The sequence below is a fragment of the Plecotus auritus genome, assembly GCF_963455305.1.
Source record: "Plecotus auritus genome assembly, chromosome: 2".
NCBI lineage: Eukaryota > Metazoa > Chordata > Mammalia > Chiroptera > Vespertilionidae > Plecotus > Plecotus auritus.
Window position 1 is genome coordinate 139,776,864 of NC_137771.1, and position 17,002 is coordinate 139,793,865.

The 17,002-nt window shown below is 36.4% G+C and overlaps 1 protein-coding gene across 1 annotated transcript in view; it reads left to right on the plus strand.

The window, feature by feature from the left end:
- Window positions 1–16,369, plus strand: part of EPHA3 (EPH receptor A3) — a 381,007-nt gene extending 364,638 nt beyond the window's left edge. Inside the window, exons 16-17 of the mRNA XM_080655998.1 lie at window positions 7,717–7,872; window positions 15,842–16,369. Coding sequence (XP_080512124.1) covers window positions 7,717–7,872; window positions 15,842–15,947 — 262 coding nt within the window. The 3' untranslated portion in view covers window positions 15,948–16,369. The remainder of the gene's footprint in view (window positions 1–7,716; window positions 7,873–15,841) is intronic.
- The last annotated feature ends 633 nt before the right edge of the window (window positions 16,370–17,002 follow it).

Consider the following 17,002-nt stretch of genomic DNA (forward strand, 5'->3'; position numbering starts at 1 on the left):
CAGTTCTCTACAAGCTTTGGAGAACAGTACCAATAACAGAGCAGAACAGAGTTAAGAATGAAATTTAGACCACTACAGAGAATCCAGCTGAAGGAATTAATTTTTCAGAAGTAGATAGAATGAACTTTTATCAAAAGTTGCAAAAGGGTGAAGGGAAACAAACAAACAAAAAAGACAACTGAGGGAAAAGTCTTCAATGAAGTAATGAGGACATCAGCTTCTTTTCAGAGGATTAGTTTGATTGTTTTTAGAGTAATAGATGAGATACAACATTTAAGAGGTTTTGTTATAATTGGATGATGGAAAGAGCAATGTGAAAATAGTGTTTTTGAGAAATTTAGAAAAAATGGATATAATCATAGTGCTTATGTGTAAAAGGATAAAAATAAATATTCCTTACTTTTTTTAAGAATTTAAGCAATCCTTCTTTAAAAAGTTATTGATAGAAAATAGTGCAATGTAAATAAGTTAAAAATGGTCTCACACCAAAATAGTGTTCTCTTACTTTATAACAGATGCTTGTTATACATAAAACAGCAATAAGAAGAATTTATATTTTAAAGGAAACTGTTTTTTGCAAGATTAGTTTTATAATATAGTTCCTGCTTTAAATAAATTGATTCAGTTACTTTTATGACTGTAGATAAATTAAAAATAAAATGGCTAAGAAAAATTAGAAATAAATTTGTTTCTATTCAGGCAATCAGATACTTTTTATTTTTGGATGTTTATCTATTGAATGAAATGACTTGTTCTTTAAATCCATAGAATTTTTACACTTCAGATCACTAGATTCTTCAATACTATTATAAATTTAAGGAATCCAAATTCTTGGTATAAAGTATTAAACAATATATTAGATACACTGAAAATGGGGTTTTAAAAGAAAGGCAACCCAATTCATGAAATAAAGACCTAAAAAATATATTACATGTATTTAGAATGAGATTCTGAAAACTCAACTCAATACTTAATTTATCTGAAATGATATTAAATATACTGTTTCATTGCATTGCTCACTGTTTGAAGAGAGTTATTTTTATTAATTCACAAGATAAATATAGAAAATATAAGCAATACAATTTTTTAACTGTTAATGGCATTATTATTAATAAAGTGCTTCTGATCTCTAAGAGTACATAATAAATTATTTTAGAGAATAACTGCCGTTTGACAAATATATCCTTTAAAAATATCAAATGACCCAAAAGCTTTCTGTTTTTCCAAATGACTTTGACCTCCAATTCTGAAACTGACAGGGTGACTTTCCTCACTGAACAAATGTGATACGGAACCTTTTGGAGGGACATAAATACATGTTAAATACCCAGGTGATCTTTTTTTTTAATCTTACAAACCAAAATAGGTAATTTTCTACTGGATACTAGAAAATAGGTAATTCTCTACTAGATACAATAGCTATAAGTGCTAAGATTTTTGTCTTTAACACCTAGAGATAATTAAATACAATGACTTTACTTCTTCTTAATTTGTTAATTACATATTAGTCCACTGTTGGGAGCTACACATACTCAACATTACTTTTAGTTACTGATAACAAATCAAATTCATTTAACTATATTTGATATTTTAATGTTAGAGATAAAAAGATAAAGATCATCATACATCCACACTTTTAAAAAATGGGCAAATACAAGATTTCCCCTTGAAATACAGTATGTCATCATTATCCTTTGAAATAATAAAAAATAACACTAAATTATAAAAGGTATTGAAAAAATATTATTATTTTCAGACAATCATAAAAGTAGAAATAATTAATATTTCTTTTAGAAATTACTCTTTGGAATTAATATAGTTCAGAAACTACTCACAACAGAAAAATGTATGTAAATACCATGGTATAGCATACATCTCCAATATTATTACTATTTCTAGACTCAGTAAGCATCTACTTATTCATTCAAAAATGTATATTAATCATTATTTTAATACATGAAAAATAAAGCCCTTTTTAACCAAAAGGAGTCTTCTTATGTTAAAGAAGGATAACTGAGCATTCAATCCCCATAGTTTAGAATCCTAATGCAATATGAAATAATATCATTATGAGAAGATATTCTTGGGGCTGGCAGTTACTTATTGATATTTGTTTCCCAGTATCTGGGGCTAATTGATATGACAGCATTTACAGATAAAATAAGAATTGATGGGAAGAAAATATAGATGTACCTGTAATGCAGCAGTATGAATATCCATAAAAGAATAATTCACAAACCTAAATACAAGGAGGGAGAGAAAAAGGGAGGAAAGTTATTTTTTTGTTTCCCCTGAGCAAACATATAATTTCCATGATTTCTTTTTAATGGCTGTGTTCCGCAGCCAGTAGGTACTGATTTATGAAAAGCTGTAAAAGATCAGGTGGAACTCTGCAGGACATCGTTTACAGCTGCACGGATTGAAACCTATCTAATTTGTCTAGTAAAAGTGTGAGCTCACGGTGCACATCACCCAGCCTATAAATTTCCCCTTCAGACCCAATGTCTGGGGCTGGGTCTAAAAAAACGCCAATGCCTGCAGCTGCTCAAAAAGCCCACATTCCCTTGGTGAGCATGAAGAGACATCACAGGCTCTTCACAGTGAGAGACAAATTCCTATCCATTGATAAACTCTCCAGATGTCCTCTCTGAGGAGGAAAGGAACCAATTTTATTTCAATTCCCCAGAGAAATCCTGGAAGTGGAAAAATGATACTTTGCAGGGCTGGTTAGTCTGAGGTCACTGGCATTAAAATTAGGTCATTCTCTGTCTTCCTTGCACTTTGATCCAAGTAATAAACAGAAAAGCTCGGTTGGGGTCACTCTAATCCCTAATCCTCACATCCTGTTCTATTTCAATCTGTTTATACTAATTTTCTCAAAACTCATTTTAAGTCTGGCTATAGTGTTGAATTTTAAAATACAAACCATTTTGAATTGAGAAGAAAGAAAAACTACATTTTGCTATTAGGCATGCTTCATAAATATTCTAAATAAATGTCCTGGGGTTTGATTCTTTATACCCACAAACCCATAAATAAAAAGTATTGCTATTCATGAGACCAAGAGTCTACAAGAGTTGACATTAGAGTCTATGTACAGCTACTGTGGAAATCCAAGCTGTGGGGTGTGGTGTGTGTATAGGGGGGTGAAGGGCATGCCTGTAGATATTTTAATATAATATCATCTTCTTTCTAGGTCTCATTTCATTTTTCTTATAAAATTTTCTCACATAACATTTATTGTTGTTTCTATCCATTCTGTTTACTAACTCAATGATTTTCTCCAATGGATCCAATGTTATATTTAACTAGAGGCCCGGCCTGCACCCTCTCCAATCTGGGACCCCTCGGGGGATGTCCGACTGCTGGTTTAGGCCCAATCTCTCTCACAATCCTGGACCACTGGCTCCTAATCACTCACCTGCCTGCCTGCCTGGTTGCCCCTAACTGCCCCCCTGCTGGTCTGATTGCCCCTCACTGACTCTGCATGCCAGCGTGATTGCCCCCCACTGCTGGTCAGGTCACCCCCAACTGCCCCCCACTGGCGTAGTCACCCCTCACTGCCCCCCCTGCCAGCCTAATCGCCCCCAACTTCCCCCCTGCCGGCCTGGTTGCCCCCAACTGCACCCCCCCACTAGCCTGGTCGCCCCTAACACCCCCCCTGCCAATCTAGTCACCTCTTACTGCCCCCCCACCAGCCTGGTCACTCCCAACTGCCCCCCCCTGCCAGCCTAGTCACCCCTCATGGCCCCCCAGCTGGCCTGGTCACCCCACGCAACCTGCTGTTCAGTCATTTGGTCATCCCTTACTAACCCTCCTGCCAGCCTGGTTGTAGGCAGTCATCTTGTGAGGGCATGATGGTCAATTTGCATATTACCTCTTTATTATATAGGATTCTGGCTAGTGACAAAGGCTGTTTCACCCATGATGGCCATGCCAAAACAACCCAAGAATATCATGCAAGTTTTGGGACCTGGGTTCCTCAAATTCTTAGAAAAAAAACAAGAGATTTTTCAGTTATTAAAATAAAGTTCTAAGGAACAAACAAAAACAAGAGATTTTCAATTATTAAAATTAATTGTTTTATTTTTATCTGATGAGTAATTTAAAGGATTATAAAAAACTAGAGGCCCAATGCACAAAGATTCATGCAAGAATAGGCCTTCCTTTCCCTGGCTGCTGGCACCAGCTTCCCTCCGGCATGTAGGACCTGGGCCTTCGCTCTGGCCGCCGCCTTCTGCCTTCGCTCTGGCCAGAGTGGAGCTGCCTTTCCGCCTTTGCTCTGGCCAGAGAGGAGCCACCTTTCTGCCTTCACTCTGGCTGAAGCAGTGCCGCCTTCTGCCTCTCGCCTTGTCACGTCAATTTGCATAATCCCTCCTTATTGGCTGTGGGCACCTCCATCTTTGTCGTAGAGTCACAGTCACTTTGCATATTCCGTCTTTATTAGATAGGATTATATATACATGTATATATTCCATAAGAGAATAATATACAAAATGTTATATTTATATTTTGTAGTTTATATATTTCTAAATGAAAGAAAATTATTGTTTTATAAAATAATGCCTCTTTTATCTCTACCTTTTTCTTAAAAAGATAACCTCTGAAAGTTAGCTAAAATTTAACCATAAGACATAAACATAAATTATAAACTCCATAATTTTAAGTTTTAATTTATAATCAAAATGCTTAAAGTAGAGAGGACTTAAGTAGTTGATTTAGTCTAAGGGAAAGATAATTGAAAAGTCCTCCACTTTCAGCTGTCCTCCACTTCACAAATGATTCTGCCAGTAAGAGAATTAGCTACTGATCTGTATTTTCCACTGAGGATGAATATAGAGGGCAAACCAAATTGTCACATTACTATATTTTTCTTAAACTCAGCATTATAATTTCATTAAAATTTGACCATATTTACCAAATATGTTTATGTACTCCAACAAAATTCAATAGTCAATTACATTCCTCTCATGTGTCCCCACAACAGGATGCATGTCTAGAGCATGATATAAAAGTTTTCAGATTTAAAAATCATGATGTCACACTTACACATGTCTCCTGTATATCAGGGGGTGAGTTGAAGAAATGTCATCATGGTAATAGAAATTGCCCAATTAAAAATTTCTTTTAAATAATGGGTACAGTTAGCATATACATGGATGTGCCTCACAGAGACATTTTCTCAGGAAAACAAAAGCTTTTACCACATATTTCAGATGATATTCAGGGTTAGTATTCACAGGTAAAACACTATATAGTTTAAGTGTGTGTGGAAGGATCATTTGCTGTTATTTCATGCTATTTCTAAAAATATTGGAATTGGTACCTTAAAAAGCTAATTTGTTTCTAATAATGACAAATTCATGTTAACATATTTTTCACTAGTTTTGGTGTCTTTTGAAAAATAATTATAAATTTTGGACTTAAAAAAACATTTCAAAAGGTGGGTTTCATTTAGGCCAATTATTAATTTTCAATATATATGAAAATGTAAAGTTCTAGTTTAAAAATATTCTAATATTCACTAACTTGAAATAATGTTTAAAGGTTTCAAGAGCTCAGTGCTGATTAAATGGTATTGCAGTATCACAAAATATAAAATGTTCAGAAGAGACAAAAATCCAAATGTACCCTCTCAGTTATAAGATAAAAATTAGGTTATGACACTTTACAAGACAATGATACTGTCCAAATGTCCATGGAGACATTTGGTCCACATCAAAAAGATCCTAAAAGTTTGTTGACATATTAATTAATGCACCATGCATCCAGAGATCCCATCCTCAGTTCGCCCTCTGTGCATTTTCTTAAGGACTATTCTTCTTTAAACATACTTAATATAAATCCAGCTCTTCTGCATGATTCAAACCCTGGTCCATCTACCTAACCTCATGTTTCATTACCAGCAAAGCTACTGAGGTAAGAAGAATAATTAGTAATACAACTACAACAAAATTATTGGACCAAGAAAATATGATAGTATTTTTCATGTATTAATCCTATAGACTGAAAGTACAAATAAATATAGACTATTTGAACCCAGGGACCTTTCTAAGATGAAGTAATAGGACAATTGTCCACCTGGGGACTGGTTCCAGTCTCATGAATTAAAGGAGAATTAAAGAGTTACTGCACCCTGGCTGGTTTGGCTCAGTGGATAGAGCGTTGGCCTACGGACTGAAGGGTCCCAGGTTCTATTCCGGTTGGGGGCACATGCCCGGGTTGTGGGCTCAATCCCCAGTGGGGAGCGTGCAGGAGGCAGCCAATCGATGATTCTCTATTGATGTTTCTATCTCTCTCTCCCTCTCATTTCCTCCCTGAAATCAATAAAAAATTTTAAAAAAGAGGTTACTGAGAGCTGAAAAACCTACCCCAAGGGCAGTTAACCAAAAGGCTGCTTCTTTGGGCTCTTCTGGGGTGAAAATATGCTCTCTTCCACTTCTTTTACATCCCTTTGGTTCACCATATGACAGTTGGTAATAGAACTACAGTTTTATGTAATTAGGCCTGTAATTATATAAAACAATGCTAGAATTTCTCTTTTTTAAAAATGTTTTTATTGATTTCAGAAAGAGGAAGGGAGAAGGATAGAGAGATAGAAACATCAATGATGAGAGAGAATCATTGATTGGCTGCTTCTTGCACACCCCCCAACATGGAAGAAGCCTGCAACCAGGGCATGTGCCCTGACACAGAATCGAACCAGCAACCTCTTGGTGCATGGGTCAACACTCAACCCCTGACCCACGATGGCTGGGCTATAAAGTCTTCTTAATGCTGATTATATTGTGCAATACAAATCACAGTAACAATCAATTTCTCTCTCTTTTTTAATTTTATTAAATGTATTGGGATGACATTGATTAATAAGATTATATAGGTTTCAATTGTACAATTCTAATAATACATGATCTGTATATTGCATTGTATCTTCACCACCTAAAATTAAATCTCCTTCTATCACCATATATTTAACCCTCTTTACCCTCCTCTACCTCTCATGTCACTTTGGTAACCACCATACTGTCATCTGTGTCTATGAGTTTTTGTGTTTTGTTTGTTTTTTTTTTTGTCTTATTGGTTACTTTCTGTTTTATATCCCACATATGAGTGAAATCATATCATATTTAGTGAAATAAGTAGAATGAAAAAGTCTCTCTCTTTTTATTATTCATTTATCCATTATCTATCTCTCTATATACTATATAGACAAATGTACATATATATATTGAACTCTACATATACAAGTATAACTCTCTATATATAATGAACTCTCCTTTTGGTGTTGTCACATATGCAATGATTTCATTTGTTACTCATCACTGCTTTTCATTCTTTTTGTTATTTTTAATGACATTTGTGACATTATTTAAATCTGTGCTGACTTTGTGTCTTGCTATAAGTATAGTTTATGTTGCCCAAATTGTCATTTAAACAGACAGTAACATGAACATTGGTCAGGATTTAATATGGGAAACCAAAACCATCGTTAAAGTAGACAACAACTTATTCAGTGCATCATGTTCGTAATAACTGTATCCTAAATTAAGATCATCCTTGCTAATGGTTAAATGAATTAAATTAGTAAAGTATGTAGGATATATTTATGCACTTCACTGGCCAAGTTTCAGTGTTTTAAAAAGGTATCAAATCTTGACATCCAGAAACTCTGCTGACTCCTGGCCTCTCTCTTTTTGGTATTTCCTTTTCTTGCAGACCATCAAACCTTCTTCTGGACCAAAGCAATGTCGACATCACTACCTTCCGCACAACTAGTGACTGGCTTAATGGTGTTCGAACAGCACAGTGCAAAGAAATCTTCACAGGCGTGGAATACAGTTCTTGTGACACCATAGCTAAGATTTCTACAGAGTAAGAAAAAGTTTTTAAGAGAACTGAATGATTCTAAACTTTCCACTGAGCATACATGTTTTGGATTAATGTGTTATAAATATTAGTTGAACCTCTGAGGTAATTACTGTCCCCTGTAACCACTGAAGTGGATCCTGGGTCTCTCTCTTTATAAATAACACCTTTTGGGTTTATGTGTATTGATGTGTCTTCTTCCTTCATAAAAGGTGTGTCCACTGAATTATGACCCACTTCAGATAGAACAACAGATACATATCTGTACCCAACTGCAAAGACCCAAGCCCCTAACTTAAAACATGAGCAGATAGGGCATGATGATTTTGTGTTTTCTGTTGCTTTTAACAAAACCTAGTCTCTGTGGAAATGGAAAAGAAAACTTTAAGTGGATAAGCTGGTATACAGGGAGACATGCTAAAGTCATAAGCAGCTTTCACAGCTGCTAAATAAGCATATCATCATCTATTATTGAGTCTATGAAGGATTTAATCTTTGAAAATTAAGTTACAAATAAGTTTAAGTTATTATTTTATTATATTCCTTAAAAAGCTTATATTCAGATTAGAAAAATAGAATATACACTAATAAAAGAGAAATATGCAAATTGACCATACCTCCGCAACACCCACCAGACAATCACGAATGAGTATGCAAATTAACCCAACAAAGATGGCAAGTTAATTTGCATACACAAGCATGGAGTGGCCGGACAGGGCAGGACGCCTGCTCTGAGGGGGAGGGCGGGGGGCAGAGGGAGCTACATGAGTGGCACTTGGGCCAGAGCAGAGAAGACTGAAGGCTCCGGCTAGAGTGAAGACTGAAGGCGGCGGCCAGATCGAAGGCCTGGGTCCCAGGTGCCAGAGGAAAACCAATTCCGGCAGCCAGGGGAAGGAAAGCCTATTGCACGAATCTTCATGCAATGGGCCTCTAGTATACATAATTAATATAGATTGATGTGTTAAAGGCCAATAATAATTAAATGTAATATGATGTATTTCTTAGACAGAGATATTTGGATAATAGCAATTCTTTGACTTGGGAAACCCCTGGGCTAACGGAATGGGGTTTATCAAGTGAATCCAGTGACTAGTCAATAACAGTTATCTTTGTTTACAAGCTATGGTAATTGGGAACTGGCAGTAAAGAACTAGAAGCCATATTCTTCTCTCTGTGAATGAGAGTCAATTTACTTCATTTATTAATATAACCTGCATCATTCTTTTCTTTTTCTGCATAGTGACTTTTGCTGCACTCCCATGAACATTAGATAAAAATGGCTTTCTCAGCCCTCAGTCATGCATTCTTAGTTTGCTACTCAACTGACTACGGCCCAACTCTCTTAACTCTAAGCCCTCAAAAGAAAATTTTGATGGGCTCAGTCCTGCTTATAGATGGCACCTTCAGAGTCATATGTTTCCTATTATGTAACTATTTCTGTTCAAAAGATGGCATAGCCCTAACCGGTGTGGCTCAGTGGATAGAGCGTCGGCCTGCGGACTGAAGGGTCCCCGGTTCGATTCCGGTCAAGGGCATGTACCTTGGTTGCGGGCACATCCCCAGTAGGGGGTGTGCAGGAGGCGGCTGATCGATGTTTCTCTCTCATCGATGTTTCTAGCTCTCTATCCCTCTCCCTTCCTCTCTGTAAAAAGTAAATAAAATATATTTAAAAAAATAAAAATAAAAAAAACAAAAGATGGCATAAATTTGGCTCTAGAAGCCTTTTCCTGAGGGTAAAATAGAGAATTGTTCCAAAAAAAAAAAAAAAGTTTTTGTGTTGGTCAGATACACCAACTTATATATAGTTTTGTAGCTTGTACAGTTTGTTTGCAAACTATGTCCATCTTTGTTTCAGAATCTTCTATCTTTCATCTTTGTTTGTTAAAACAATCTCTTTGTTGCCCTTGATATCCTTTGGCTTAACCTCTCCTACCAATGTTTGAATATTTAAATATTGTTGAATATTTAAAGCTTTCATTATCATCTTGTCAATCATTTAAACAAAGCCAATGTGGAGAGCTACAGAATAGCTATCAAAAAGAAATGTGCAGTGCAATTAATCTATACTAATAATAGCCTAGGGCCGTCACGACCTAAACAATCAGACTGACGACTGGTAACCAGGAAGTGCATGGAGCAACTCTTGGTCCCTCCCCTGTGGCCCACAAGGCTGGCAGTAGGCAGGCAGGTGGGGAGGCGGGGGGGGGGGGTGGTCAGGGCAAGGCAGGTGCAATGAGGTCGTTAGCCTCCAGCCTCAGTGACTGCGGATCAGGCCCAGAGAGAGGCCTGGAGAGAGAGGCAGGTCCTGATCAGCAGCTGCTGTGTCTGCTGGCGAGGCCTGGAGAAAGAGAGAGGCAGGGTCTGATCAGTAGCTGCTGCAGAGGCTGCAGATCAGGCCCAGAGATAGGCCTGGAGAGAGAGAGAGCTGTCAACAGGGCCGTTCTGGATTTCCCAGAAGAGCCAATGGCTGCCTAGGAGGCAGAACTTTTGACGTTGACTGGCATAGAAACTGACGAATCAGAACTTAATCTGGGTTAACTGTGAAGGCACAACCTAAGGTGGGGGCTGAGGAGGGGTTTTAAGGGTAACAGCTGTTTGGTGTAAGGTGTAAGAAAGCAGTTCAATTTTTTAATGATCAGTTTGGCAGTATGGTGCATATGGCTGGCTATCAGTCCAGACATAGGGATTATGTATTTTTGTCTACAAAAAGCATCTCTTCCTGATGAAAAAGGCTTCCCCCACAATTTAAGCAATCCTATCCTATATAATCTATCTATACTAATAAAAGGGTAATATGCTTATTAGACCAGGTTGACCGGCCATCTTCCTGACATCGACTTCCTTCTGGACAAAGCCATGGTGGTGGGGGCCAAGGCAGAGGCAGTTAGGGGTGATCAGGCTGGCAGGGGAGGGCAGTTATGGGCAATCAGGCCACATGGGAGAGCAGTTGGGGGCAATTAGGCCGGCAGGGGAGCAGTTAGGGGTGATCAGGCAGGCCGCAGAGGTGGTTAGGGGCAATCAGGCAGGCAGGCAGAGGGGTTAGGAGCGATCAGTCAGGCAAGCAGGTGATCAGTTAGTAGTCAGTGGTCCCAGATTGTGAGAGGGATGTCCGATTGGAGAGGGTGCAGGCTGGGCTGAGGGACCCTCCCCCCACCCATGCACGAATTTCATGCACCAGGCCTCTAGTAGAGATTTAAGTGCCTAGTAAGTAGGTAAAGAAGTTTGTCATTCATGGCATAATATTCCAATCAGAAACACAACAAGTCACAAAAGGATCTCATATATTACTATGGGAGAGGAAAATTGTTCATAATAAGCTCCTTCTAGTCTATTTAACCTGTGCTGGCATTCCTGTTTAAAGGGAAATTCACTGTTTATTGAATAGACTTCTGACTCAAATCTGCAACATGCCTTGAGTTTCCGTAGTAGTTATTTTTATCATATACAATCACAGGATATAGTAATATATTTAAATATTTTAAATCTTACTTTATTAATATAAACAGTTGGGGTTATGATATACAAGACACCTGCCTTGGGGCACAGAAGCATAGAAGAGAGCAAACACAGTTGAATATTTCCGCACCATTGCCAGATTTTCAAAGGCAACCTTTTATAAATGTTTATTTTAAATAAAATATCAACACTTATAGCTTTTAAATAATGAAGTGGATGAGACAGAACATTGTTAATATGATTAACTGCCAGCTCACAATTTAAATATAGTCAGATGTTGTAAGTTGTGAATATGTTAAGAAACTATTTGCTTAAAAAGGTGAAGTGGCAGCATTTGTTACATTTCCAATTGAGAAATATATTTGTCTCAACCATACAGTGTTAGACAGTAAGCTCTTTTTTGCTGGTTAGAATATTTTCACTTGATAGTTATTATTATTATTTAAACAATCTGTACATTCAAGATGAAAACTGACTTTCCTGAGACTCAAATCTTTCAGGTTTGTTCTTCACACTGTCACTTGGTTTCAGATCTCTCTGTATTTCAAACTCCACAATGATCTTTCTTCTGTCCTTTCTCCTGAACTCAGGAACAAGATAGAATTAAGATCTATTGGCCTGAAATTCCTTGAAAAGAATTATTTTTTAGATCTCAGTGTGGTGTACCTTCTGCCCATAGTTTATATTAAAAAAATGAGAATTAAAAGAAAAATACATTTAATACACTAATTATTTGGGGAATTCTAATGAGGCAACATTGATATCTTAAGTCCTTTAAAATATTTAACCCAATATTTCATCCTTTTTTCAGTCTTAAGTTTATTGTTTGAATTTGATTTCTTTCAATACTTATTTTCTTTGTGCCATTCAGACTCAATTCAGAAATTATTCCCTTGACTAATTAACACCAGAGAGTCTTCTAAAATAAGATAGTGATAACTAAAAAAGGATATTAAATTATTTTTTTTATCTAGACTATCAAATCACAGAAAAAGTTCAATAGGGCTTCAAACTTAAATAAACATTAACTTATTTCAGTTAGTTCAGAATTTCATTTCAAGCTACTCAAGTCATTTCATTTTCAGATGAAATCCAGAAAATATGCAATTTTATTCAGTATATATAACATATTTTTAAAATATTATTTAATAGCCTAAGATGGATTTCAGAAGGTTAATGTAAGAAGGGAAGAGAGAATGAGAAAGGGGGCAAAAGTGACCATAGACTCTGGAGAGAGAATGAAGTGTGTGGAATGAATATTAGGCAGATTAATTGCAACATGTCATTATCCTGTTCTCTTAGATGCCATTTTCCAAGTGTCATCACCTATCCTTTTGCCTTTGAAGTACCATATAGCTCATTAACCTCTGGTCTCAATCTTGAGTTGCCCTGTGGTCTTGAACTTATCCACTGCCTTTCTGAACAGGGTAGTCAAAATGATATAAGCATGTGGGGAGTGTTATTGAGACTATAGCAGCTGTATGTTTAGAACAATTTTGTGCATGGCAAGGTGGTGGGTAGAAGACATTATGGAGGGGGTAGAGAGAGTGGAGAGCCCATAAAAAACCCAAGCTAAATCATAACCTAAAGGGATTATTGCTTTAATTCTCTTTTCCAATATAATCCTTGCCATTAAACATAGAATTATGCTTATTATTAAAATTTTGCTTATATTGGGTTCTGAGACATGGAATCTGAAAGTTTTATGAAGATTTCTTGAGGCGTGAGCTTGGAACATACATCTATAAAGAAGTGATGAGTGGGCATTGGGCTGAAGAAGACTCAGTCCTTCCTAGTGAATCAAGAGCCCCAGAGTTGGGCTGGCCCTTCAGAGAGTTCTGTGAATGCTCAGCATCTGATTTTAACCTGGCTGCTAAGGTTCAGGTGCTCCAGAGGGAGGTCAGAGCCAAGAGTCATAGCATGGCACTGTGTCATATCACTCTGTCATTGTGCTTAAATTTCTCAAATAGCTCAGGAAATTAGTATACTACCTTGAAACATTCTTTTTTTTCTGCTATCTATTATTATCTTTTTTTGAGCTTTTAAAAAAGGAGAAAAGGAAGAGACAAATATTAGTGAGTCATAAAAATATGATGCAGGATTGGAAGAAAGATGTTAGAAGAAATACAAAAAGAGAAAGGATCTATTGATTTGTACATATATATTTACATCTGCACATTCATAACCTGACTTTGATATAATTTGGGGACTAGAATGGAAATGTCTGTTGTTCATTTTGAAGATAGATGCAAAATCCCATAGAATGCACATTCTTTCAAAAGTGGGGATCAATACAAACAGCCTATATTCTCTAAGTGAAGGTTTCATTATCCACAGTTACATGAAGAGTGATAAGTCTGATGTCACTTCCCACTAGCCTTTCTGGTGAAGCAAAGCAGCTGAGGAGTATGATCAGAGAGGACCTTGGGAAAAATACAAGGTGTCCATAGAAAATTTATCAGCTCCTTGAATGGCACCAGGGTGATGACCTGCAGATCATCAGAAATTTCCTTGCCAGCTCAGGTGATAGGCATGCAACTAGTCTTGGTTAATTTTATGCAGGAGATACTTAATTCTCATCTAAATTGCTTTTAAATTGTTACCTATTTTCTGCTTTGCCCACCTTTACTGCTTGGGAACTCATTTCTTAAGGAATCATTAGTCCATTACTATGTAGTTGAAACTCTGAATTTCTCATTCTTTCCTTTAGGCTCAATATAAAGGAGCCCCGTGTGTGTGTGTGTGTGTGTGTGTGTGTGTGTGTGTGTGGTGTGTGTGTGTGTGTGTGTGTGTGTGTGTGTGTGTGTGTGTGTGTGTTTTCTTCTAGCCATTCTCAATTTGCCTGGGTCTCTTTGACAAGTGATACTTTACTCCTCTATCAATTTCCCCAGATAATTGTATTTTGGACTATTGATTCATTCTTTTGTAAGTACATATTGAGCCCCTACTAAATGATAACCATTGTTCAGAGTATGGTTGCTAAGCAGAGTACAAAACCAACAAAAATGCCTATTCATGTGAAATTCACATTCTTGTGGAGCAAAATAGAGAATTAAGAAAATAAATCAGAAAGAAAGGTAATATGCTGAATAGTAAAAATGTTTGGAAGAAAAGGAAACAAGAAAATAAAAATATGAAGTGGAGGTATGAATACAGAGAGGTTTTACAATATTAAGTGGGTCAGGAAGGTCTCATGAGATGGGGACGTTTGAGTCAATATCTGAAAGAGGTGAATATATGAAATAATTACTTGAGTCAAGAATATTTAGTAATTTGCACATGTTCATATAACATTTTAATGAAATTTTTTTGTTCTTATAATCTTCATTTTATGTCTTATTTCTGAGTTTAAACTATTTTAAATTTAATAACTTTGATAGAAATGAATTCTTATAATTTTTTCTACTTTGAAAGAAATTTATACTTTTAAGAAATTGTTCCATTTATCTATGGCTGACAACAAACTGTTTTAAAACTTAAAGGCTAAAACAACAATTTTCTTGCATATTACAACATCATGGGTTATGAATTTGGACAGAGCTAGGCAGGCAGTTCTGCTGTAGTGTTAGTGCTAACTGAAGAATTCATCTATCAGGAATATGGTCTTGTCTGGAGGGCTGGAGATGGTTTCATTCCTGTCTCATGGTGCACATGGCTACATAGTGGAGACTGCAGACTAAGTACTTTCAGATGGCCTCTCCAATGTCTCAGGGTAGTTAGACTTATATATGGCACTTTGCGGCCCAGAGAGAGTGTCCTAAGGGAAATGAAGTTGAATCTGGCAGTTTCTGAATACCCGAGTGTAGAAACTGATACAGTGTCACTTCTGACATACTCTGTCAATCAAAGTAGTCCTGAAGCTGGCCCAGATTCAAGGGAATGGGATAATGCCCCACAAAGAATGTGTGACCCTCTATATCAGTGTCCTAGGGTTGTCATAACAAATTACCACAAAAGTATTGGCTTAAACAACCAAAATTTGTTTTCTCACATTTCTGGAGTCCAAAAGTCAGAAATAAAGATGTTAACAGGGCTACAAGTCTCTAAGGGCTAATCCTTCCTTACTTCTTCCAGCTTCTGGTGAATCCCAGCATTCCTTGGCTTATGGTAACATAACTCCAATCTCTGCTTCCATCTACACATGTATCTCTTTTCTTTGTCACTGTGTGTCCTTTTCTGTCTCTAATAAGAATAGTTTCATCGGATTTAGAGTCCACCCTAATTCAGTATTATTTCATCTTGATCTTTGTTTTAATTACATACGCCAAGACCCTATTGTTGTTCTGGGTGGACATTAATTTTGAGGGGACACTATTCAATCCACTATAACATTTATATTCTTCTACAATATTAGAGGTGAAATGGCCAGGATACTATACATGGATGATGTAAAAATAAAAAGTATGTCCAAACCACTAAGATATATGATTTTTACAAGCTTTGCTAACTGAAAATCTCATGCTTACATACTATCCAGAAAAGCATGATTCTCACCAAACATTTTCTCTTTTTTTTACAGTGACATGAAAAAGGTTGGTGTCACCGTGGTTGGGCCACAGAAGAAGATCATCAGTAGCATTAAAACTCTGGAAACACAATCAAAGAATGGTCCAGTTCCAGTGTAAAGGGCTATTTCTCAAAGGAAGTGGTGGCTGTGGAAGATATAGCATCACTCTGCAGACAGATGATAATGCTGGAGATACTGGTGGAAGTTTCAAGCCCTATAAGACACTCATATATGAGTACAAATGCCTTAAAATGGAATTTAAAAACTATATTTTCCCATATCGTTTAGAGGATTGGGTGGGTGTTATTTTGTTTTGCAATTGATTTTTTATATTAGTTGATGGATGAAATTAAAATTCTTCAGCATGAAATGATGAAGAGCTAGCCTAGAGCCATGGATCATATACTGACTATTATAAAAGCAAAACAAGTGAAATAACAAAATGAACATAATGGCTCTGTTCACTACTAGCCACAAAGGAAAAGACTTGTGATATTTTTCTATACAGAAGAAATCTGTAACAGGTATTTTTTTTTCTTTAAAAGCAAAAAAAAAAAAAAAAAAAAAAAAACACAGAGGAATTTATACCTCAAACTATCTGGCCATATTTACTACCTTTTCATTGTATTATTCTCTTTTATCGGTTAAAAAGCATATAAAGTTTGTAGCTGTTTTAAGTACCATACATTTTAATTATTAGCTTTGTTAAGTATTATCATGTAAAATGTGTCCTAATTTTGAAGAAAAGTACATATTTATTTTCTTTCTAATTGTTTTTATTGTTTTCTATTTATGCGTCAATGACTTAATTTGGATTTGTTACAGCCCAGTGTCAAATGCTCTCTCAAACTGTCAGCAGTAGGAAACATGGAAAAACTAAACATAAGGAATGATGGGCTTCTTTCCAGATTTTCAAAACATCCATGTATATATAGAAACCAAATCATTTCCCTGTTCATTCACTAACCAAATCTCACAGTCTGAATTATCTCACACATTTTTGTCTCTCCATTTAATATAAAATGTATGCTCCTAATTTAGTGTAATATACTGGCTTGTAAGTAATGGATTCTCAAAGGCATACCTGCCCTACTCTGGTGTTTAGGAAACAATTCGTTGGTAAAGAAGCTAAGTTAGAGCTCCTAAATAGAGAATAGCTACACTGGAAATTAT